Source organism: Symphalangus syndactylus, chromosome 7 (assembly GCF_028878055.3).
Source record: "Symphalangus syndactylus isolate Jambi chromosome 7, NHGRI_mSymSyn1-v2.1_pri, whole genome shotgun sequence".
NCBI lineage: Eukaryota > Metazoa > Chordata > Mammalia > Primates > Hylobatidae > Symphalangus > Symphalangus syndactylus.
This window is the reverse complement of record NC_072429.2, coordinates 142149273-142174140: the sequence shown is the minus strand read 5'-3', so window position 1 is coordinate 142174140 and position 24868 is coordinate 142149273. Positions and strand designations below refer to the sequence as shown.

Here is a 24868-nt window from a genome sequence, read left to right as displayed (position 1 = left end):
GGTCGCTGGGGGCGGAGCGGGGCGGGCCGCTGGGGCGGGGCCCAGCTTGTCTCCCTTTCCAGGAGGCTGGCAGATGCGCGTGGTGCGGCTGCTGCAGCTCCGGGCGGCTCTGACGCTGCTCGGGGAGGTCTCCCGCCGTCAGGCCTCCCGGGGCGTCCCGGGCTCGCGCAGGACGCAGAAGGGCAGTGGAGTCAGGTAAGGTGGCCCAGTGAGCAGGCAGCGAGGGCCCTGAGCACCGGGCTGGCGTAGGTCCAGAAAGGGGAGTGACAGGCCTCGTGGGACGGCCTTGCCCTGCTTCCGGTTTTCCCAAAAGTCGGGCCGGGAGAGCATGCGTGCCGCGGTGTGACCGGCCCGCCTCCTCCCCGGGGTGTACAGGCCCCGCCATGACGTCGCCCCTGCTTCCCCAGGCACTACCCCACCAACCCTATTTGGGGAAATCTCCCCTCTTTTTTTCCGCTTGTGGTTTCATCATTTGTGTAGCTGTGCCTGGGCCTCAACACTGTAGGGTTTGGTTAGGTGCTTTATAAAAAGCTTATGTTGCTGTGCGTGGTCTTTTGAGACCCGTTCTTTCCTGGAGTCGGTTCCCGGGTTGTCTCCAGGACCGATTCTGCATGACCGCGGGCACTCACTGTCGTATCTACATCACCAGGCACATGCCGCATGGATCCAGTGGCCCTGGTGGCCGTTGGTGGTCCCAGGCGCTTTCCTGGGGGACATGTGAGAAGCCCTGCCGGCGCATACTGGGCCTGGGGTAGCCGCATGGGGATGGGTCTCTGCGCATGAAATGCTGGAGGTTTCCGAAGAGCTGGAGAGTTGACAGCCTCACTGGTGCGTGGGAGATCCTGCGGGAGATCCTGCGGGAGTTCCCGCCAGTTCTCGCGGTTTACCATCATTCACTTAGTGCTTCCAGCGCGGCGTGTCTCTGTGACCTGGTGGTGCGCTATCAGCATATCCATTCACAGCGGAGGGCCTGCACAGCTGCCTGGGGCCATGTCGCAGAAATGTCCTGTCTGCCTGCAGGAGCTTGGGACCCAAAGAGAGCCCAGATGGGGGAGGGTGTCTTGAGGGGAGGGAGTTCTGGCCTGTGCGTGGAGCTGGGGCTGGCTGTGGGCCCTGCACTGAGGCACATCTCTCCGAGGGTGCACAGGCAGGTAGGTGCTTTCCAAAACGTGCTGCTGAGCTACAGTCGCCCAGGTGGGACAGGTGGGTTTGGAGCAAGGTCTCTGGCTTTGAAAGCTAGCTTGTGTCTGATGATGGTGCTTGGTACCCTGGTCTCTGCAGGGGTGAAAGAATGTCACTACAACGTGCAGCCCTCAGCTGCAGCCAGCAAGTTGTTTCACCTCAGTGTCTTCATCTGTGAAATGAGACTGATGGTGTGACTACCCTAGAGGCTTTGTGGAGAACTTGGCAGTCAGGGTTACTGTCAGTCAGTTCTTTGTTTTTATTTTTATTATTATTTTTTGAGACAAAGTCTTGCCCTGTCACCCAGGCTGGAGTGCAGTGGTGCAATTTCAGCTCACTGCAACCTCTGCCTCCTGGGTTCAAGCGATTATCCTGCCTCAGCCTCCTGAGTAGCTGGGATTACAGGCGCCCGCAACCACGCCTAGCTAATTTTTGTATTTTTAGTAGAGATGGGGGTTTTGCCATGTTGGCCAGGCAGGTCTCGAACTCCTGGCCTCAAGTGATCCGCCCCCCTCGGCCTCCCAAAGTGCTGGTATTATAGGCGTGAGTCACCGCGCCTGGCTCCTATCAGTTAGTTCTGAGATACATGTGGTTTCACATTTTCTCACACGTGATCCATCTTCCCTTATTCTCTAAGAAGGCGTTGTCTAGGTTTGCATCCTTCAGGCACTTAGTGGTGCAGCCTCCTATCAGCCCCACCCTAGACATGCTGTGTTAGGGCTGGTGGGCTCTCTTGAACTCCTAAAACCTGTAGGAAAGGTGAGGCTGGTCTCACCTGACGTGGAAAAGCTCTGCAGAGTCAGCAGAACCCCCCTCCCCCTGACTCTCCCTCCAGGCTCCAGCTGCCTGCAGTATCTGCCCGCTAGTTGTTTTGTACTGTCGCCATGTTTGCCAGGCTGGCCTTGAGCTCCTGAGCCTGCCTCAGCCTCCCAAAGTGCTGGGATTACAGGTGTGAGCCACCACGCCCGGCTCCACCCTGGAAGGTTCTTGAGCCCGTTAACTTCTCCCTACTTTATCAGCTCCGTCTCTACCTCTTCTAACCCTGCCCATTCTCTCCTCTACAGAAACAGCCAGAAAGGCCCTTTCAGAAATGTCTGTCGCACATGCTTTCCCCTCTCAGACCCTTCAGAGACTTCCTGTTGCTCCGAGGGCACTCATCCCAGCCGAGCAGGCCCACCAGGCCCCAACAGCACTACCTGGCTGGGGTCACATGCGGGTCTCCTGGCCCTGGCAGGTGGGGGTGTGCTCTGGAACCTTCTGTCCTTATGCATCTGAGGAAGGCTCAGAAGGCGTGCCCATCTCACTCTCCCCCATTCTGGTGGTGCTGCCACCCTCCCGCTAAAGCCTCTCCCACAGAGGCCTTTGCACTGGCCATCCTGGGTGCTGGACTTGCTCTTTCCGCAGCCCTGCTGACCGAGCCTGCCCACTGCCTGCCAGCCATGCCCCGTCTCGCTCCTCTTCTCCCAGGCCCATCTCAGCGTCTAGGTTCAGTTGAGCCCTTCGTATGGGTTTTGGTGATCTGCATCTGCAGGACCCTGTGCAGTGCTGGCTCAGGGCAGGCTTGGGCTTGCCTGAAGCCTCAATGGATAGATGATGACTGGCCTGGAGAGTTAGGATGGGCTGTAGCCGCCACGCTGGCTGTGTCCCTCCACCCCCCCAACCTCCAGAGCTGGGCTTGCCAGGAGGGGGCGCCCTGGGGAGGGGGACCTTGGCAGGGAGCCCTGTGGAGCCTCATCGTGTTAGTGCCTTACAAAAGGAGCCCTTCCCTGAAAACCCCTGAGGCTTCTGGCTTTAGGGCCTCCCCTCTGTGCCCTGCCTCCTCCACCCTTCCACCCTGCCCGATCCTCTGTGGGCAGTGGTCCTACGCCCTGCTGTGGTGCCTCTCCACTGGCTGTACTGCTGGGCCCCTCCACCCAGCTCCTCAGAGGCAGGGCTCTCTCATAAGCAGCCAGGTCCTTTGTTTAGCAAATGAAATGGTCCCATGGAGAGGTTCCCGAGGATTCTAGACCGGCTCTGAAGGGACCCATCTGGGGAGAGGCCCTAGAGCCTGGGAGAGGCATGTTGCCTTTCCCGCTTAGCTGGCTTGGTGGGATCCGTGACTCAGCAGCACACGGGCCGCTGCGGGTGTGGGGCATGGGCGGGTGCACGGGCATGGGGTCTGAGGTCAGGTGGGGTTGCCTCCCTCTGCAGGCCTTGTTTTCCTGCCCCGTGAGGTGGAGGCCACACTGCTCGCCTGCTGGGAGCCACAGGGAGGAGCCACCGTGGGAGGGGGCAAGAGGCTCATGCAGGGCCTGGCCCAGGAGAGTGACATGTCCTGTCTCCGTCTTTAGGTGGGAGGAGGAGAAGCACGAAGACAGGGTGAAGTGGAGACAGCTGGAGCACAAGGGCCCGTACTTTGCACCCCCATATAAGCCCCTTCCCAATGGAGTGCGTTTCTTCTATGATGGTAAGGACGCAGGGAGCGGCTCGCTCCCTCAGCCCCGCTGCAGGCTTCCGGCTATGAGTGCTCTGTGCCCTCTTCTTGCAGGTGGTGCATGGGGGCTGCTGACCGACTGACCCATGCTCAGAGGGTGGCAGTTCGGGGGCTCCTGTCCCTGCCTTTCCTGCGGAGCCTGCACTGGCTGTGCCTGTTGTGTCCAGGACCCTCTGGGCAAGGCCGACCCCACCTCCCTCCCCCCACACCACTGTGTTCCCTGTGTGTTCCGAGTATACACAGTACATACACTGCGTGTACACACGTAGATCGCAGAACGGTTGCTTGATACCAGCTTGTGATTCTCAGCAAGAAGCAGAGCCCGTGGTTGACATGAGCGCTGAGCCACCATCAGAGGCAGGACCTGGGGGCTCTGGGTCAGCAGGGGCCACACATCCCTTCTGCCCTTGAGCCCTCCTCTCTACCCCAGGGCCGAGGAGCTTCGGCTTTGCTCTTGTGCTGCTGATTTTAGCTGCTTCAGCCCATTTTCTTCATCTCTGCTAGAAGGCATCCTTCTCTCCCCTAGGGCGGGCCCCCATGCCATGCTGTGCCCCTCCCACCAGCCCTCCCGTGGGCCCCCTGCCAAGTCACATGCACACTTGAGTTCGCTGAGCTCCTTTGATGCAGTTTTTTGTTCAAAGCCTGTTTTTTCGGAGCTGGACTGGAGCTTCCACACATGCACACCTGAGTTTGCTGAGCTTCTTTGATACAATGTTTTGTTCAAAGCCTGTTTCTCTGAAGCGGTGGTACTGGAGCTTCCACAGGGACAGAGGTTCTAGCTGTGTCTGTTGGGGCTGCCCACGGGACGCCATGGGGCCTTACTGAGCATCTCGCGCTGTGCCCCTGTCCTGATGTAGCGGCCGCCTCACCTGCCCCACAGCGGCCCTGCAGGACCTCCCTGGCCAGGAGGGACGTGGCAGGCGAGGACTGCCTGTGCAGGGCCATGGTGGACAGTCCGGGGAGCAGTGGTGTCGCGTGGGTCCCAGTGGGGCCAAGCCTCGACACGGGCAGCGGGAGCTGAGCCCCTCGGGCCTGTGCTGCTGGCCTCTGAACCTCTTGTCCTCTGTCCTGAGAAGCTAGTTTGGGGAAGGATTGCTGCTGTTGATCAGGAATGCCTTCTTCCTTGTTACCAAATGATTACTCATTTATTTCTCTAAAATTTTCTCATGAAAGCTTTTCAGACATGCAGTTGAAAGAATTCCTGGTGAGCACCCTCGTTCCCACCACGAGCCTCTCGCTCTGCTCGCCTGGTCCCAGCTCACCCCCTGCATCTCTAAACCATACTGATCTTAGAATAAAACGCAGGGAGTGGTGGGACAGAGGCCAGCAGAGTTGTAGAAGGTTACACCTAGTTATTCAGTGTTCTGCTTTGAAGCCTTAATTTTTATTTTGCTTGTGTAATTTTGTGGAAATTGGTGTGTTTTAAAATTGTACATGTTCCATTTTCATGTAATATAAATGTAGTAGCAAAGTTAAGTGGTAAAGGAGGAGAAATCAGTAGCGCCTGAAATCTTCTGCAGTGTTCTCACGACCCACTTCAAGAGCACTGTGGTCGTCACCTCCACGTAGGTTGATTGTCGTGTGTCATGCAGAACATGCTTCTGAACTTACACAATAAGGCCTAGCTTCTTGTTCTTGGCATAGTACGCATGAAAGCGTAGTTTAAAGCAATGAAGTCATGTCAGCTGGAGGCCGAGCCTGTGGCCGCTCTCTCATGCGACGTGTCTTTCGATGCCTGCAGGAAAGCCTGTGAGATTGAGCGCGGCAGCAGAGGAGGTCGCCACTTTTTATGGGAGGATGTTAGATCATGAATACACAACAAAGGAGGTTTTCCGGAAGAACTTCTTCAATGACTGGCGAAAGGTAGGTATCCTGGGCGGCCGCCACAGCTGTCCTGGACCTGGCTGGCCAGGCGCCTGCGGTTCTGCAGTGCTGCCTCTGGACGCCCCTTGCAAGTTCTCTGTGGCCCGTGTGAGCACTCACAGGTGTGATCACGGAACTTTGCAGCTTCGAGCTCCTGGGCTCAAGCCATCCTCCTGTCTTGGCCTCCTGAGTAGCTGGGACCATAGGCGGTGCCAGTGTGTCCGGCCTAGTGCGCCTCAGACCTTTCCCTTCCCAGGCAGGCTGTGGGTGCGGAGCCTGACTTGTGGTAGCCTTACTCCACGGACCACTGAAAGGACAGGGGTCTGGCATATAAGAAGGAGAGTGGAGGAGGCCACGTGCCATTTGCTAGCCCCCAGAAAGACATGTTTGGCGAGAAGCTCTTTGGAGGGGAGGGTGCTGCCTCAAGGATTTTTCCTTGCTCATTTTCAAGGTGACTTCCCTTCGCCCACGGCCTGACTGGGTTTATGTGTGTGCTGTGGGCTCTGTGCCCTCCGGGGTTTCTGTCTGCACCACACCTGCGAGGCTCGCCCCTGACTTGCTTGTCCCGCAGCATTTGCCTGGCTCTGGCCAGGTCGCGTTTCCTCCGTTGTGTGACTCATGCCAGTCCATTTCCCTATTCATGGGTGTTTGATTAATTTCCTTTGCATGTGTAAAGCTGCCATGAACATTCCCACGTGGGTGAGGGCACATACGTGTGAATTGCCTCTGACAGGACTTGGGGTGAAATTGCTGGGTCACGAGCTACATGTGTGTCCAGCTTACTAGAAACACCAGGCTGAACTGTCAACACGCCCGCCGCGGGTGCGAGGCACCTTTCTAGTGGGCACGAAGTGACACCTCACCGTGGTGTGGTTTGCGTTTCCCTAATGACAAGTGATATTAAGCATCTTTTGGTGTACCGATGTGTCATTTCAATATTTTCTTTTGTGAACCTTTGTCTATTTAAAAAATCGAGTTGCTTGCATGTTCCTCGCTGATTTATTAACAGACTTCTAGAAACGCGTTCTGGATGCAGGTTCTTTGCCAGATGCACATGCTGTGAATATCATCTCCCAGACTTTGCCTTTTCACTTCTCAGTGAGGTCTCCAAACAGAAAATTGTAACTTAGTTATTCAGTTTATCAATCTGTCTTTTATGGTGAGTACTGTTGTGTCCTGTTTTAAGTCCATTATCAGAAATATGATTTGCAAAAAAATTTTTCACGGTGTTTGTTGTTTCTATTTGCATTCTCTTAACGATGTCTTTGGAAGGTCAGGAGTTTGGAATACTGATAAGGTCCCACGTTTCGTGTTTTGTCACAGGTTGTGCTTTTGTTGTTTTGTCTAAGCAATCTGCTGAATTCAGCAGCACAGACATTTCCTCCTATGTTTTTCCTAGAAGTTTCGGTTTTAGGTTTCCATCAAGGTCGGCTTGGTTTAGGTGGAACTCAGTTAATTGTGGTTACAGTGTGGGGTAGAGGCCAAGGCTCGTGCGTTGCATGTGGGTGTCTGACTGCCCCGAGCCAGCTGCTGGAGCCTGTGCTTCCTTGTCGCCTGTGTGGGCTCTGCTTCTGGACCCTCTTCCTCTGTCCTGATGCCACCCCCCTGCCTGTCATGACAGATTTGTGAGGTGGTGCCAGCTGCCTGGCGTCCTCATTCTCCCCCTGGTCAGCACTTCTTCCAGTCACTAGCAGAGCTAGGAAGGGAGGCAGTGTCGCAAAGCAGCAGAACAGGAGCGGGTGGCAGATCCGACGGCCCTGGGAGACAGGGGGACACACCCTGAACCCGCGGTTATGGCCGAGCAGGGCTCCATCCCGGCACAGATGGTGTCATACCTGAGCTCCTCGGAAGAGGCAGATCGTCCCCATCCCACAGCGAGACACGTTTAGCAGCAGCTCCTGAGGTCTCACACGCCTAAGTGGCCGAGCCTGGACTGGGACCATGAGCTGGTGCCCGCAAGCCTGGGCTTTTGGCCATGAGCTGTGCAGAGTTTTTGTTGTGTAGGAAATGAAAGGAGAAACAGTTGCCTGTGATCTGCGGCTCTCCCTCAGGTCAGTGTCTCCTGTTCCCGTGTCCTGGCTTTTCCTGGGCACTAGTTTTCGTGTGAGTGTGATCAGTGTGCATGTCATGTTTTCCCCACTTAGCATTTTATCCTGCTTAGTCTCCACATGGGTAGATCATCATCAAACTGTTTTCTGTTGTGCTTTCCAAAATTCACCTTGAAACTGAGTCCCCAGCACCACAGGACAGAGGGAGGGCCTTTAGGAGCTGATTGGGCTGTGAGGACTCCGCCTTGCAGCCCTTAGGATTAATTTAGGGCCTTAGGGCAGGGCTGGGTGGAATTAGCTGGGCCCCTTCTGTCCTTCTGTCCCCCTCCACTGTGTGAGGATGGCCTTCAGGGCACCCTCTCAGAAGCAGGGACTGGGCCCTCCACAGACGTCAAATGCTGGGACCCTGACCCCAGCCTTCCAGCCCCCAGAGCTGTGACTGTGATTTATAACTGACCAGTCCCCGGGATTTTGTTGCAGCAGCACGTATGGACTGAGACTTTGCCCTCGCGAATCCCGTCACGTTCACCAAATGAGCTCCCGACCATGTATCCTGCTCTGTCTGGTCATGGCGTTTCTGCGGTTGCCCTTAGTGCCGTTGTCATCCTGGTTTTCATAGTGGAGAGTTTATTTAGGATGGATTTCAAAGCGGAATTATTGGGTCAAAGGTTTTAGCCAGTTTTACTACTGACTTGTGAAGTTGCTTTTGGAGAACTGTGCCCTCGGCTGCCCCACCACACTCCACACCTGCAATAACAGAACCAGCTCTATCTGTGGGGTCTGCGGGGAGAGGCTCCATTCACGGGGCCGCGGGACTGTGCGCAGGTTCTGCCTGTCGCATGCACGCCTCTGTCAGACATGGTGAGAGCGTGTGTCTGTCCGTCAGACATGGTGAGAGCGCGTGTCTGTCCGTCAGACATGGTGAGAGCGCGTGTCTGTCCGTCAGACATGGTGAGAGCGCATGCCTGTCCGTCAGACATGGTGAGAGCGCGTGTCTGTCCGTCAGACATGGTGAGAGCATGTGTCTGTGGTTTGTGCAGGAAATGACGGTGGAAGAGAGGGAAGTCATCAAGAGCCTGGACAAGTGTGACTTCACGGAGATCCACAGATACTTTGTGGACAAAGCCGCAGCCCGGAAAGTCCTGACCAGGGAGGAGAAGCAGGTTGGGCTGCCTCGAGCGTTGTGTGACCTGAAGTGGCCCCTGGGAATGAGAGGCTGGCCTGGCCCAAAGGCTGAGAAAGGCCTGTGGCCTTAGAGAAGCCCCTTCTCACAAAGCTGCTCTTTTCTCGTCAGCCTTAGCGCTTCCGCGTGTGCTTAAGTGTCGTTCTGCTTCCCCAGAGCACATTTGAGAGTAAACCCAGTTTGAAATGGATAAGTAATTTATCATTGTTGATCAAGGGTGGGTTCCCAGATGAGCTGTGGGCTGAGGGCAGGGCTTGTGCAGGCCAGCCAGCTTCTTGCTGTTCTGTGCTGTGCGTCTCCCTACATCTAACCAGAACCTGCTGTGCTGTGATCTCCGTGTGGCCTTCTCAGGGATTCCCTTAGCCCTCCTCCTCCATGGCGGGCAGCCACGCTCCCTCCACCTGGCTTTACTGCTCAGGCCTACAACGGCTGAAGCCTGTGCAGGGGCCGGGGAGTCCAGGCCATGGGGTGGTTAGGCCATGGCTCTCGGTGCCTCCTGCATGCCCACCTGCACTGTCCCCTGCCCCTGTGACCTCCATGGATTGTGAAGGGCTTTGAGGGTCCAACTGAGTTAGCCAGAGCAGGGTGGCCCCAGGTTAGCAACAAGGGACTGAGGCCTGTTCTGTTCTCTTCACTGCTAATGTCCACTGACTGTTTTATTAACTCAGAAGCTAAAAGAAGAGGCAGAAAAACTTCAGCAAGAGTTCGGCTACTGTATTTTAGATGGTCACCGAGAAAAAATAGGCAATTTCAAGATTGAGCCGCCTGGCTTGTTCCGTGGCCGTGGCGACCATCCCAGGATGGGGATGTTGAAGAGAAGGATCACGCCAGAGGATGTGGTTATCAACTGCAGCAGGTGTGTGGCCGGGCGGGCAGCAGGCGGGCGCTGGACCCCCACCACCTGGGTGAGGCTGGCTTTTCTTCACCTCCTGGGAGAGGGAGGCACACCGAGAAACGTGTGGTTGGTGACCTCCACACCATGCCTGTGGAGCTCAGCCTGCGGGCGTGGCTGGGCAAGGGCAGCCCTCCCAGGGTGCTTCCCACGGGGTCAGGAGTCCTCGCCTTGCTGTGGCTGAGACTTTCTCCCGCCAAGGACACCTCCGTGTGGTTTTCGTATCCCACACCATCTGGATGGCACAGTAGGATTAGGTGTTTTGAACTTATTGGAGGGACATTCCAAGTGGTGGAGAGGGGACCGCTGGGCCACGTGTTGTACTGAGTGACTGCAGCGTGGAGTAGGGACCCTGCCTGCCGGACCCCCAGTGGCCAGGCTGTGTGGAGCAGGGCACTTGTCGTCCCAGTTGGTGCTGAGAGGTCCATGCAGAGCGGTGCCTTGCTTGGGTGGCCGCCCAGCCTCCTGGTGCACTGTGGCCTTCCTGTGTGTGCAGAGGGTAGATTGAGCGGCTGCTTTTGTCTGAGCTGCCAGGCAGGCCACCTCTGATGCCAGACTCGGTCAGGAGCCATGCCACCACCACAGCCACCACGTGGGACGGTTGACCAGAGCAGCTCATTTGCTCGCATTCCAGAGAACAAGGTCTCCAAGTTATGTTTGGGTCATTGTTCTGCTGCAGGGACTCGAAGATCCCCGAGCCGCCGGCGGGGCACCAGTGGAAGGAGGTGCGCTCCGATAACACTGTCACGTGGCTGGCAGCGTGGACCGAGAGCGTTCAGAACTCCATCAAGTACGTCATGCTGAACCCTTGCTCGAAGCTGAAGGTGAGCGCGGGGCTTGGCAGGGTGTTTCCTCCCCGGGAGGTCCCCCTGAGGACGCCGGCAGGGAGGTGTGTAAGCCCGGCGCCGGCAGAGGCTTCTGAGATGGGCTGGGAGTTGGCCAGCCTGCGCTGAGGTCATGCTGTGCCAGCAGCCACAAGCCCCAAAGCCAGGAGTGGGCAGGGCATGGGTGCTCACTGCCAGCATCACCCAGCTGGATTTGCTGCCCCAGCCCCTGACCACGCCACCACCGAGTGGAGAAGCGCGAGGTTTGGGGGAGGGAGAGTTGGCAGCCTCCTCCGTTATTTAACAGGAATGCGAATGTTTTCTTTCCTGTTATTTTCTTCGTTTAGGGGGAGAAAGCTTGGCAGAAGTTTGAAACAGCTCGACGCCTGCGGGGATTTGTGGACGAGATCCGCTCCCAGTACCGGGCCGACTGGAAGTCTCGGGAAATGAAGATGAGACAGCGGGCGGTAGCCCTGTATTTCATCGATAAGGTACGCGGCCTTCTCGCCTCCTGGCGGCTCTTCATCCTGGTTCTCCTGGCGAGGACACCCAGTTGGATGGCGCAGTGTGGCGACGTGGGCCTGTGTGGGGTGGAACCTCATTCTGATGGGGGTGTGTGTGCGTGTGCACACGTGTGTGGGTATGAACATGTGTGTAGGGTTTGCATGTGCATTGGTGTGTGTGTGCACCTGTGTGTGGGGCATACATGTGTGGTGTGCCTGTGTGTGTGGCATGCCTGTGTGTGGTGTGCCTGTGTGTGTGGCATGCCTGTGTGTGGTGTGCCTGTGTGTGTGGGGTACACGTATGGCATGCCTGTGTGTGTGGCGTGCCTGTGTGTGGCGTGCCCGGCGTGCCTGTGTGTGTGGCGTGCATGTGTGTGTGGCGTGCATGTGTGTGTGGCATGCATGTGTGTGTGGCATGCATGTGTGTGTGGCGTGCCTGTGTGTGGCATGCATGTGTGTGTGGCGTGCCTGTGTGTGGCATGCATGTGTGTGTGGCGTGCCTGTGTGTGTGGCGTGCCTGTGTGTGTGGCGTGCCTGTGTGTGTGGCGTGCCTGTCTGTGGCATGCCTGTGTGTGTGGCATGCCTGTGTGTGTGGCGTGCCTGTCTGTGGCATGCCTGTGTGTGTGGCGTGCCTGTCTGTGTGGCGTGCCTGTGTGTGTGGCGTGCCTGTGTGTGTGGCGTGCATGTGTGTGTGGCGTGCCTGTGTGTGTGGCGTGCCTGTGTGTGTGGCGTGCCTGTGTGTGGCGTGCCTGTGTGTGTGGCGTGCCTGTGTGTGTGGCGTGCCTGTGTGTGGCGTGCCTGTGTGTGTGGCGTGCCTGTGTGTGTCGCGTGCCTGTGTGTGTGGCGTGCCTGTGTGTGGCGTGCCTGTGTGTGTGGCGTGCCTGTGTGTGTGGCGTGCCTGTGTGTGGCGTGCCTGTGTGTGTGGCGTGCCTGTGTGTGGCGTGCCTGTCTGTGGCGTGCCTGTGTGTGTGGCGTGCCTGTGTGTGTGGTGTGCCTGTGTGTGTGGCGTGCCTGTCTGTGGTGTGCCTGTGTGTGTGGCGTGCCTGTGTGTGGCGTGCCTGTCTGTGGTGTGCCTGTGTGTGTGGCGTGCCTGTGTGTGTGGCGTGCCTGTGTGTGGCGTGCCTGTCTGTGGTGTGCCTGTGTGTGTGGTGTGCCTGTGTGTGTGGTGTGCCTGTGTGTGTGGCGTGCCTGTGTGTGTGGTGTGCATGTGTATGCACCACCCACTTTGACGGTTCCCCACCAACTAGCTGGCGCTGAGAGCAGGAAACGAGAAGGAGGACGGTGAGGCAGCTGACACCGTGGGCTGCTGTTCCCTCCGCGTGGAGCACGTCCAGCTGCACCCAGAGGCTGATGGCTGCCAACACGTGGTGGAATTTGACTTTCTGGGGAAGGACTGCATCCGCTATTACAACAGAGTGCCGGTGGAGAAGCCTGTGAGTGCCCTCGCGCCGACTGCCCCTCCCTACGTGACACGTATTTGCTCTGGATGTCTTTAGGGGCGTGCCAGAGCTGCCGTGGGGTCTGTGGCCCGTTTGCCACGTCCTGTCTGCTGGGTGAGGCCTGCTGTGCTGGGGCTGATCAGGGTGAAGGGGAAGGAGAGGCTGTGCCCCATGGCAGACCCAAGGGGTCACAAGGGAGCTGGTCAGGGGCTGAGCAGGGCGCGTGTGTCACACCAGCTTCATCTCCTGCCCCCCGGCCGGAGCATCTCCCAGGACTGCTGGCAGAAGGCACTGCAGACCCAGTGGTTTAACCACAGACGTTTATTGTCGCTCAGCCCTGGGGGCCAGAGTCCGAGTCAAGGTGCTGGCGGAGCCGCATGCCACCCACACTCGGGGAGGGTCCTCCTGCCTTCCCAGCATCTGGTGGGGCCACGGATCCTGGATGTCCTTGGCCTGAGGCTGCCTCACCCCAGTCTCTGCCTCCGTTGTCACATGGCCATCTTCTCCCTGCGTCTCTGCCTCTGTGTGTTCTCACAAGGACTCTGTCGTATTGGAGTGAGCGCCCACCCCACTCTTTCTATGACTTCATCTTAACAGTCTCTAAAGACCCTATTTTTAAATAAGGTCACATTCTGGCCAGGCATGGTGGTGCACTCCTGTAATCCCAGTGCTTTGGGAGGCTGAGGTGGGAGGATCACTTGAGCCCAGGAGTTTGAGACCACCTGGGCAACATAATGAGACCCGGTCTCTAAAATAATAATTTAAAGAAACAACCGGGCACGGTGGCTCACGCCTGTAATCCCAGCACTTTGGGAGGCTAAGGCGGGCGGATCACGAGGTCAGGAGATCGAGACCATCCTGGCTAACATGGTGAAACCCCATCTCTACTAAAAATCCAAAAATTAGCCGGGCGTGGTGGTGGGCGCCTGTAGTCCCAGCTACTCAGGAGGCTGAGGCAGGAGAATGGTGTGAACCCGGGAGGCAGAGCTTGCAGTGAGCCGAGATCACGCCATTGCCCTCCAGCCTGAGTGACAGAGTGAGACTCCATCTCAAAAATTAAAAATAAAAATTAGCTGCACATGATGGTGCATGCTTGTGGTCCCAATTACTCTGGAGGCTGAGGTGGGAGGATCGCTTGAGCCTGGGAGGTTGAGGCTGCAGTGAGCCTTGATCACCCCACTGCACTCCTGCCTGGGCAACAAAATGAGACCTGTCTTTTTTAAATTTTTTTTTCTTTTTTCGTGACGGTGTCTCACACTGTTGCCCAGGCTGGAGTACAGTGGTGCGATCTCGGCTCACTGCAACCTCCACCTCCTGGGTTCAAGCGATTCTCCTGCCTCAGCCTCCAGAGTAGCTGGGATTACAGGTGCCTGCCACCACGCTCAGCTAATTTTTGTATTCTTAGTAGAGACAGGGTTTCACCATGTTGGCCAGGCTGGTGTTGAACTCTTGACCTCGTGATCCACCTGCCTCAGCCTCCCAGAGTGCTGGCATTACAGGCATGAGCCACCGCGGCTGACCGAGATCGTGTCTTAAAAAAAAAAAAAGAAGAAAGGTTACATTCTGAGGTTCCGGTGAGGATATGAATTTGGGGAACACTTTTCACCCCAGTACACCTGGGAGGGGCTGCCCTCTTTCCTCTGCTGCAGGGGCTAGTGGCTGCCTACCACCCCCACAGCCTCTTGCTCCACCAGCGTCAGTGCCCAGAGGGATGAGTGTGGTTGGGAAGGGCTGGGTAAATCTCTGGTCTCCAGACTGGCTTGAAGGGAGATTGGAACCTGGGGAGCATCCTCACCTTTGAGTGGCTGTCCTGAAGAGTCACAGTGTCCCCTGTCTGGGTGGGCGCCACATCACAGTGACGTTGGACAGATCCACGCATGAACTCCCTGCACCTCAAAAGCACAAATGTAACTCAGGCCGGGTGCAAGGCCCATGCCTGTAGTCCAGACACCTTAGGAGGGCTCAGTGGGTGGGTTGCTGGAGCCCAGGAGTTGGAGGCTGCAGTGAGCTATGATCATGCCACTGTACTCCAGCCCAGGTGACAGAGCCAGACCTAGTCTCTAAAAATTAAAAAAAAAATAAAAAAATTAATGTGACCCAACTGTGAGATGGAGTGGAGCCGTTCAAAAACAGAAATGGAAGTTTGGGGACAGGTGTTGAGGGCAGCAGAGAAACAGGAGTCCCTGGCAGGGCCAGGCCTCAGGCAGTCTGGTTGGGAAGTCAATCCTAAGGAATGAATTAATCGGAGGTAGGAGACAGAAGCCAGCACACGAAGAGGCAAGGAGGTGCTCACCACAGTGCCCCGGCCGTGGTGAAGCGTCGGCCGCGGTGCAGTCCTGGACGGGGAGTCGCACTCTGTCCAGACAGAGGACCAGCCAGCCATTTACAGTGCTGTCGAGAGGAGCACTCGGTAACGGAATGCACGTGATGTAAAGAAAAAGGCGGGACATAAAGCCTCGTCACGATCAGTGGTGTGAAACCAAACGTGTAGAGGAAGATGAGGGAAGAAGCCAGAAGTCGGGAGCTGTGGGCCGGGGCTTCCTGCCGTGTCCCGGTGCCTGTGGGTTTGTAGAATGGGGTTCATCAGCCGTGGTGCCAGGCTGGTGAGGGGGCCAGTTGGGGGTGCGAGGCCTCTTGCCTGTGTCTGGTGAGGGAGGGCTGCCGTGCTGGTGCTGGAGAGAGCAGCGCAGAGGCCACAGCAACCTCTGCCCTGGAGCCGATGCCCAGCACTCAGGGAGGCCGCCTGCCACTTGTAGGAGGACCAGCAGCTGAAACCGAGGGGAGGGCAGGCACGGGTGCAGGTGCAGGCTGGCGTTTCCTCGGAGCAGGGTTGGTCTCTCCAGAAGGGAATTAATGTTCTCTCCCCAAAGGGACTGATGGAGGGAGGTTGGACACAGACACCCTAAGGGCCCTGAGGTCCTGTGATGTCAGATGAGTGTCCCACATTACAAGGGTGTGGGCTCACCTGACGGAAATCCGGCATTGATGGAAGAAGGAGCCGGGGACTCCACCACGGTCACCCAGGGGGTTTGCAGGGCAGGAGTCACACCCGCCTCCTGAGCAGGCCACCTGTGCATGTGGTAGCGGTGACTGCCACACTGGAGGGTGGGGGCTGTGTCACGGGAGGATGCCGACAGGAGACAGCGATGCTGCTCGGGCCACCTTCCTCAGGGAAGCCTCCTGTGGGCTCCCGGGCTCTGTGTAGACGCCCTACAGGTCCTCACTGGATTCGGGTTTTTTCTGTCCTCTGAAATTCCTTCTTTCTCCTTCAGGTGTACAAGAACTTACAGCTCTTTATGGAGAACAAGGACCCCGGGGACGACCTCTTCGACAGGCTGACCGTAAGCCGGCTTGTGTTTCCTCAGCAATGGGCGGTGGCAGGACCCAGCGAGAGGGCGTGGGCGCTGAGTCTGGCTCCATCTCTCATAGCAAGGCCCAGGGTTTTGTCCTGACCCAATGGCTGAAATGCCCTTTCCTTCCTGCGGGAGGCTGGGACGGCCCCGCAAAACCACGTCATTATAGAGACCATTTCCTCCCCAGACGACCAGCCTGAACAAGCACCTCCAGGAGCTGATGGACGGGCTGACGGCCAAGGTGTTCCGGACCTACAACGCCTCCATCACTCTGCAGGAGCAGCTGCGGGCCCTGACGCGCGGTGAGCAGGCCCCACGCCCACACTCAGCGCGGGGGAACATGGCCCCTGCCCCAGGCCAGGCTCCCCGCCTGGCCCTTGTTGAGCGAGCCTCGGGGTGGGGCTGCTTCTTTGGGAAACGGGCAGAGGTTGTGGGCTGGCTGCTTGGCGGCCTGGGTGGCCAGAGTCCTGGGGAGGAGGAGGGAGGTTGTGGCTCTCGGGACCCCAGGCATCCCAACCATGTTCTCCCTGCGGGCGGCCCCTGCTGCTGAGCCCTACTCAGGCCCCGTGGCCAGGCGTTGTTCCTCGGCTGCATCCCAGCCACGTGCTCCCTGCGGGGCAGCCCCTGCTGCTGAGCCCTACTCAGGCCCCCGTGGCCAGGCCTGGCGTTATTCCTCAGCTCCTCCTCAGGGTTCTTTCTTGAAGGCCCAGGAGGCCTCTGCACTTTCCAGTGGTTCTGTCCCTCCCGCCCTCAGCTGTCTGAGCACCCCGACCTCTGGGCCTCTGTCCACAGCCCTGTCTCAGCTTCAGGGCCCTCTGCTCTGTGTCCCCTGCCATCAACCTGGGGATGCCATCTAAGCTCGGCGAGGGCCTCTCCTCCCTCTGCCCTCGGCGCTGCCCCTGCTCCGTGATGTCCGGGCTGCTCTGTGATGTCCGGGCAGATTGGACACGCAGACTGTGTCCGGAGGGTGCCTCCCACCCCAGCGCCCACCATGCTCCCCAAGCAGGGCTTCCTGGAGGAGGCGCCGAGGCTGGGTGCTTAGGGGCGCTGACGCTCGCTCGGCACGTGTTTTGTGTGCACCTGTGGGCCTCAGAGGCTGGTGCTGTGCTGCCTTGGGGACACCCTTGGAGCTGGGGCAGCATTAGGGCTGTAGGATGTGGAAGAGCTAGCTGGCATCCAGGTGAGAGCCCCAGCAGAGGAGACGCCCCCTCCACCGAGGGAGGCAGAAGATTCTGGGTGAGGGCGTAGGGGCCGAGGCCGGGCCTGGGAGAGGAAATGAAGGTGCCGGGCCCACTGCGGACGCGCTTCCAGAGCTGGGTGGGCCATGCAGGAGGGGCGTGAAGGAGTGGCCGCTCCAGTAGGTGCCTTGGGGCCAGTGCTTACGTTCTCTGAACCTCGTTCTTGACTGGAAAATGGAGACAACATGGTACCTTGAGGGGATGTCGCCAGGGGAAGCTGGGTGCTGGGGACTTGTGACAGGCAGGGACCCACAGACGTGCCAGGGGAAGCCGGGTGCTGGGGACTTGTGACAGGCAGGGACCCCACAGACTCGTCAGGGCAAGCCGGGTGCTGGGGACTTGTGACAGGCAGGGACCCACAGACTCATCAGGGGAAGCCGGGTGCTGGGGACTTGTGACAGGCAGACTTGCCTGTCCAGGCGGCTGGGCCTCCTTGCCATGGGGCCTGGGAAGGCCTGGGTGGTGCTACCTGTGCTGTGGCCCCACCTGAGGCCTTGTTGTTGTGGTTAAAGACGCTGGACCCTGCTCTCGGGGCCACCTCGGAGGGTCACTGACCCTCGGCCCTCGCTCTCCCCATCCCAGTGGGTGCCTGTGTGAGTGGAAGGGGCTGCACTGTGTGGCGCGTTGAATAAGTCCGGCTCAGGGCAGACAGGGAGGGTGGCTGGCCCCATGGGTGCTGCTTCTGACGGTCCGTGCCTCTCAGCCGAGGACAGCCTAGCAGCTAAGATCTTATCCTACAACCGAGCCAACCGAGTCGTGGCCATTCTCTGCAACCATCAGCGAGTGACCCCCAGTACGTTCGAGAAGTCGATGCAGAATCTCCAGACGAAGGTAGCAGCTCCCAGGAGAGCCCCCAGCCCAGCCCTTGAGGGACCCCTCCTCCTCCCCGGAGCCTCGGCACAGGCCGGGGAGCCAGCTGCGGTGGGCATGTAGGGGGTGGGAGGGTGTGGGTGCAGGGGCTGCTGCGGGACGGGGAGGGGCAGCCCTGTCTGGACCCTTTCCCTGCAGATCCAGGCAAAGAAGGAGCAGGTGGCTGAGGCCAGGGCAGAGCTGAGGAGGGCGAGGGCCGAGCACAAAGCCCAAGGGGATGGCAAGTCCAGGAGGTGAGTACCCATGCCCTCAGATGCCTCCTTCCAGGGCCCTGTCCCAACCTGTAGGGTCCAGCCCCACAGGGTCGGTGGGAGACGACCCTTGTCGCCTCTCCTTGTGCGGAGACGAGAGATTGTAGAAATAAAGACACGAGACAAAGAGATAAAAGAAAGGACAGCTGGGCCCGGGGGACCACTACTACCAATGTGTGGAGACCGGTAGTGGCCCCGAATGTCTGGCTGCGCTGTTATTTATTGGATACAAAGCAAAAGGGGCAGGGTAAAGAGTGTGAGTCATCTCCAGTGATAGGTGAGATGACGTGGGTCACATGTCCACTGGACACGGGGCCCTTCCCTGTTTGGCAGCCGAGGCAGAGAGAGAGAGAACAGCTTATGCCGTTATTTCTGCATATCAGAGACTTTTAGTACTTTCACTAATTTTGCTACTGCTATCTAAACGGCAGAGCCAGGTGTACAGGATGGAACATGAAGGCGGACTAGAGCATGACCACTGAAGCACAGCATCACAGGGAGACAGGCCTCTGGATAACTGCGGGCGAGCCTCACTGGTGTCAGACCCTCCACAAGAGGTGGAGGAGCAGAGTCTTCTCTAAACTCCCTGGGGGAAAGGGAGACTCCCTTTCCCAGTCTGCTAAGTAGCGGGTATTTTTCCTTGACACTGATGCTACCGCTAGACCAGGTCCGCCTGGCAAGTGATGTCTTCCCAGACGCTGGCGTCACCACTATACCAAGGAGCCCTCTGGTGGCCCTGTCCGGGCGTAACAGAAGGCTCGCACTCTTGTCTTCTGGTCGCTCCTCACTATGTCCCCTCAGCTCCTATCTCTGTATGGCCTGGTTTTTTCTTAGGTTATGATTGTGGAGCGAGGATTATTATAATATTGGAAAAAAAACAGTAATTGCTACAAACTAATGATTAATGATATTCATATATAATCATATCTATGATCTATCTATAGTATAACTATTCTTACATATTTTATTATACTGGAACAGCTCGTGCCCTCGGTCTCTTACCTCAGCACCTAGGTAGCTTGCCACCCACACCAACCCAGATGTGGCAGCTTCAGATGTGCCTTCCCACGGCCAGTTTTGTTTTCCTCTTCAATTGTTATTTTGTGATTTTTTTTTTTTTGAGACGGAGTCTCTGTTGCCAGGCTGGAGTGCAGTGGTGTGGTCTCAGCTCACTGCAATCTCCACCTCCTGGGTTCAAGTGATTCTCCTGCCTCAGCCTCCCAAGTAGCTGGGGTTACAGGCGCCTGCCACCACACCCGGCTCATTTATTTATTTGGCAGAAACGGGGTTTCTCCATGTTGGCCATGCTGGTCAAATTCCTGGCCTCAAGTGATCCTCCTGCCTCGGCATCTCAAAGTGCTGGGATTACAGGCATGAGCCACTGCACCTGGCCAACTTTGTGATTTTTAAAAATACAAACTGTATGCCTTGTGGACAAGAGTGGGACCTATGGAGCCGTGGGAGGAGGAGACCCTGGCCGCCGAGGAGGTTTGTGATTGTCATTGTGGAGTCAGGAAATGAGAAGAAGGTGCTGGACTCTTCTCCAGGGCGGCAGCACCATCCCCTCCCCACCAGCAGCACGTGAGAGCTCTGAGTCCTCTGTCCCGGTGCCACTATAGGCTCAGTTTTCCATGTGTCGATTAGAGCCCAGTGGGTGTGAAGGAGCGTCTGATCGCGGGTGCTCTTTGCAGGTGCTTACTGCCCGTTTCTGTATCGTCTGGAGAATGACTGCTCAGGTCCTCTGTCCGTTTTCCGGTCGGGTTGTTGTTTTATTATTGACTTGTAAGAGCTTGTCAATGTTTCTCCCACTCTTGGGTTGTCCTTTGTTCATTTTTTTTTTCCTTTAGAGACAGAGCATCGCTCTGTCACCCAGGCTGGAGTGCAATGGCATGATCTCGGCTCACTGCAATCTCTGCCTCCACGGTTCAAGCAATTCTCCTGCCTCAGCCTCCTGAGTAGCTGGGATTACAGGTGCCCACCACCACGCCTGGCTAATTTTTTTGTATTTTAGTAGAGACCGGGTTTCACCGTGTTGCCCAGGCTGGTCTTGAACTCCTGAGCTCAGGCAATTTGCCCACCTCAGCCTCCCAAAGTACTGGGATTACAGGTGTGAGTCACCACTCCCAGCCCCCCCGCCCCTTTTTTTTTTGTGATGGAGTCTTGCTCTGTCACCCAGGCTAGAGTGCAGTGGTGTGATCTTGGCTCACTGCAACCTCTGCCTCCCGGGTTCAAGCGATTCTCCTGCCTCAGCCTCCCGAGTAGCTGGGATTACAGACACATGCCACTATACCTGGCTAATTTTTGTATTTTAGTAGAGATGGGGTTTCACCATGTCAGTCAGGCTGGTCTTGAACTCCTGACCTCAGGTGATCCACCCACCTCGGCCTCCCAAAGTGCTGGGATTACAGGTATGAGCCACCACGCCTGGCCATGTCTTTGTTCTTCCTTGTTGGTGTCCTGTGACACATTTAAGATTTGGATGAGTCAGCGTGTCTGAGAAGGCTTTGCCTAACCCAAGGCCATGAAGATAGATTTCTGTTTTCTCCTAAGCGGTTTATTGGTTTACTCTTACATTTAGGTCATTGGTTCTGAGTTAATTTTTGTGTGTGGTCTGAGGGAAGGGCCCAGGGTCATTCTTTTGCATGTGGACAGCCAGATGTCTCAGCATCATAGCTCACCATAGTCTCAACTTGCTGGGCTCAAGCAATCCTCCCACCTCAGCCTCCTGAGTAGCTGGGACCACAGGTGCGAACTGCCACACCTGGCTAATTTTTACACTAAGAAAATTTTTGTATGTTGCCCAAGCTACTCTTGAACTCCTGGCTTTAAGCATTCCTGCCTGGGCCTCCCAGAGCTCTGAGATTACAAGTATGAGCCACCGTGCCTGGCCCTTAGGACTGTATCTATAAAGGCCATATTGTATGCGAACAGAGATAGTTTTACTTCTTCTTTTCCAATCATATGCCTTTTATTTCATATTTTTGCATTATGGACCTGGCAGGAATCTCCAGTACACTGGACATGAGTGGGCAGCCTTGCCTTATTCCTGATACTGGGGGCAAAACTCTCATGCTTTTATCATGGAATATGATGTTCACTGTAGGTTTTTCACAGAAGCTGTTTGTCAAGTTAACAAAATTTACTTCTATTCCTAGTTTGTTGAGGTTCTTTTTTTTTTCATGAAGAGCATTGGATTTTGTCAAATGATTTTTCTGCACCTGTTGAGATCTTGTTTTTGTCCCTTTCTTATATTGATAGGATGTATTATACTAATTGATTATCAGATATGAAACCATCCTTGCATTCCTGGGATAAATCCTACTTGAGCAATTGTGTAATCATTTTTGTCTGTTGCTGGATTCAGTTTGCTGATATTTTGTTGAGGTTTTTTCATCTGTATTCATGAGCATGTTAGTCTATAGTTTTCTTATGCTGTCATTGATTTTGGTATCAAGGTAATACTGGTAACGAGTTGAATAATATTTAATATAATATCTAATATTTCATGAAAGTTTATGAAAAATTGGTGCCTTTTTAAAGAGAGAGAGTCTTGCTGTGTTGCTCAGGCTGGTCTTGAACTCCTGGGCTCAAGCAATCCTCCCACCTCAGCCTCCCGAATAGCTGAGACTATAGGCTTGCACTGCTCTGCCTGGCTAGGGTCAGTTTGTTAAATGAATTCACCAGTGAAACCATCTAGGCCTGGGCTTTTCTTTGGGAGAAGTTTAAAGTTACTGATACACTCACTTGTTATAGTTCTATTCATATTTTCTGTACTTTGTGAGTCGGTTCTGGTAGTTTGTATCTTTCTGGAAATTTGTTTAGTCTAGGGTGTCAAACTGGCCGGTGCCCAGTTATTCATAGTATTCCCATATTATCTTTTTTCTTTCTTTAGTGATGTTCCCTCTTTAATTCATTCCTCATTATTGTGGCTGTGGTTCTTTTTTTTGAGACAGAGTCTTGCTCTGTTGCCCAGGCTGGAGTGCAGTGGCATGATCTCGGCTCACCACAACCTCTGCCTCCCGCGTTCAAACGATTTTCCTGCCTCAGCCTCCTGAGTAGCTGGGATTACAGGTGCATGCCACCATGCCTGGCTAATTTTTGTATTTTTAGTAGAGACGGAGTTTCACCATGTTAGCCAGGATGGTCTCAATCTCCTGACCTCGTGATCCACCCGCCTCGGCCTCCCAAAGTGCTGGGATTACAGGCATGAGCCACTGCTCCTGGCATGGCTGTGGTTCTTAAAGGGTAAGAGCTTTCTCTTCAGGACGAGCATCCTGAAATGCAGGGGTCTGTTTTTAATAGTGGCGTGTGCGAAGGAAATGTCAGTTGGACCAAAGGGTATTCAGTGAAAAATAAGGCTGTGACCCACCCCTGACCTCCTGTCCCCAGAGGCAGCTGCTATGAAATTTCTTTAGCATTTCCTGGCCAGGCAAGGTTGCTCATGCCTGTAATCCCAACACTTTGGGCAGCCGAGGCAGGCAGATCACTTGAGGTTGGGAGTTCGAGACCATCATGGCCAACATGGTGAAACCCTGTCTCTGCTAAAAATACAAAAAAAAAAAAAAAAAAAAAAAATCATGTGCGTGGTGGCACATGCCTGTAGTCCCAGCTACTCAGGAGGTAGGAGAGTCACTTGAACCCGGGACGGCAGAGGTTCCAGTGAGCTGAGATCGTGCAACTGCACTCCAGCCTGGGTGATAAAGCAAGACTCCGTCTCAAAAAAAAGAAAAAAAATTTCTTAAGCATTTCCAGAAGGACTGTGTGTGCATGCTGGCTCTCCGTCTGTTTTCCCTCCTTTTTTTCCACATAAACAGCAGCCCCTCATGTGCCCCTCTGCCCCTGGGGATGTGGCTCATGCTGGGAAGGCACTTCCCAGGGCCTAGGCTTCTGGCCTGGCGGGCTGCCCCATTCTTGGCCGTATTTCTGCAGGCGCAAGTGTCTTTCCACGCACATTCGAGTGTTTGTGGCACAAATTCCTAGAAGAGTTGGGGTCACAGGTTGCGTGCGTGGGTGATGTTGTGGCGTTGGAGGGTGCGAGTAATGTGGAAAGGGCATCTCTGTGCTGAAATTTGCTTTCCCTAAGGAGGCAGGAAGGAGGGCTTAGCAGCTTCCCGGAGGTTAAAGGACATTTGTGTTTGCTGTCTTGGGCCTGGTCTCGCTGCCCTCCTCCTGCTTGGGCCGCCCTCAGTCTGTTGTGTCGAGCATCTCACCCTCCTGCGAGTCAGGTCCTGACGGGCTGCTCACCCTCCGCCCAGGGCCCTCCTCTGTATGTGACTTGGCAGCTGGGGTGGGGCTGGGCTTCCACCTTTGATCCTGGCTGGTCTTTTGCTGTGGTGGATGACTGATGACAATGGCAGGGATGGGGCTGCACCGGGAGGGAAGGCGGCAGGGCTGGAGAAGTGCAGGTCTCCTCAGGTGGCACTAGTCCAGCACGGGGCCTCGTGGCCTCCTCTTCTCTTGCCAGTGTCCTGGAGAAGAAGAGGCGGCTCCTGGAGAAACTGCAGGAGCAGCTGGCGGGGCTGAGTGTGCAGGCCACAGACAAGGAGGAGAACAAGCAGGTGGCCCTGGGCACGTCCAAGCTCAACTACCTGGACCCCAGGATCAGCATTGCCTGGTGCGTGTGCCTGGGGTCTCAGTTCCCATCTGTGGCCTTTGGGGGGCCTGGGTTTTCCAGGAGGCCTCTGTTCAGTCCCAGCATTGCCCCTGTCCCCTGTGTCCCCTGGGGTCAGCACAGGCCCTCCCTGTGACAGGGACCCCTGATGCTGAGTCCCATGTCATCAGCTCTCCCTGCCCTGAACGTTGGGATGCGCAGGGTGAAGTGGGGGTGCTGACAGTGGCCTGGGACTCGAGTCATCAGGAGGGCCTGTGGAGCTCAGCCTGCCCACTGGGAGTGGGAGGTGGCTGAGCGCCCTGCCCGGTGGACATCTGGGCCACAGCAGGTTGTCTTTGACACCTCGCTGATGCTCCAGTGTGGCAGCATGCATAGGGTGGGGCTGGCCTAGAGGAGCAGGCCCCAGCTACACCAGGAGGCTCTGGTGTCTCTGCTGCATGGAGGACGCTTGCCTTTGCCGAGCGCCCTGACCTGGCCTTCAAGGTGGGTGAGTTGCCTGCTTGCCTGGGCTGACGCTGCCTCCCGCAGGTGCAAGCGGTTCAGGGTGCCGGTGGAGAAGATCTACAGCAAAACACAGCGGGAGAGGTTCGCCTGGGCTCTCACCATGGCAGGAGAAGACTTTGAATTCTAACGACGAGCTGTGTCTGTGTTGAAACTTCTTTGTGTGTGTGTTTTTTTCACTATTAAAGCAGTATTGGGGAATTTTGTACAATAAAATGTTGTGTGCAAGTGTTCATACATCACTATAGAAAAAGTCCCCAGGCCGGCTGGGCGCGGTGGCTCACGCCTGTAATCCCAGCACTTTGGGAGGCTGAGGCGGCGGATCACGAGGTCAGGAGATCAAGACCATCCTGGCTAACATGGTGAAACCCCATCTCTATTAAAAATACAAAAAACTTAGCCGGGTGTGGTGGTGGGTACCTGTAGTTCCAGCTACTGGGGAGGCTGAGGCAGGAGAATGGCGTGAACCCAGGAGGTGGAGCTTGCAATGAGCCGAGATCACGCCACTGCGCTCCAGCCTGGGCAACAGAGCGAGACTGTCTCAAAAAAAAAAAAAAAAAAGAAAGTCCCTAGGCCAGGCACAGTGGCTCATACCTGTGATCTTGGCATTTTAGAGGCCTGAGGCTGGAGGATCGCT

At 56.2% G+C, this 24868-nt stretch overlaps 1 protein-coding gene across 4 annotated transcripts; it reads left to right on the top strand.

Annotated features, from left to right (window-relative positions):
• On the top strand, positions 1-24447 carry TOP1MT (DNA topoisomerase I mitochondrial). Of its 4 annotated transcripts, none has more exons than XM_055287498.2 (14): positions 1-195; positions 3513-3628; positions 5397-5518; positions 8607-8729; positions 9418-9605; positions 10321-10465; positions 10813-10956; positions 12216-12401; positions 15680-15748; positions 15948-16062; positions 17702-17829; positions 18007-18101; positions 23584-23733; positions 24259-24447. In XM_055287498.2, exons 1-14 carry the CDS (start codon positions 74-76, stop codon positions 24359-24361), a joined length of 1806 nt encoding a protein of 601 aa, XP_055143473.1. In that variant the 5' UTR covers positions 1-73; the 3' UTR covers positions 24362-24447. The 4 variants fall into 4 exon arrangements, with proteins under 4 accessions (XP_055143473.1, XP_063499068.1, XP_055143472.1 ...); XM_055287497.1 differs by lacking the exon at positions 1-195 and adding an exon at positions 2247-2416; XM_063642998.1 differs by lacking the exons at positions 23584-23733; positions 24259-24447 and adding an exon at positions 18551-19988 and having other exon boundaries at positions 37-195.
• The last annotated feature ends 421 nt before the right edge of the window (positions 24448-24868 follow it).

Excerpts from the sequence above, each read along its gene's own strand:
- TOP1MT (XM_055287497.1), top strand. The coding sequence starts at position 2,286 with ATGCTTTCCCCTCTCAGACCCTTCAGAGACTTCCTGTTGCTCCGAGGG. Across the intron at positions 2,417-3,512 it reads GGGTCTCCTGGCCCTGGCAG|GTGGGAGGAGGAGAAGCACG; the intron begins GTGGGGGTGTGC and ends CTCCGTCTTTAG. Across the intron at positions 10,957-12,215 it reads CCCTGTATTTCATCGATAAG|CTGGCGCTGAGAGCAGGAAA; the intron begins GTACGCGGCCTT and ends CCCACCAACTAG.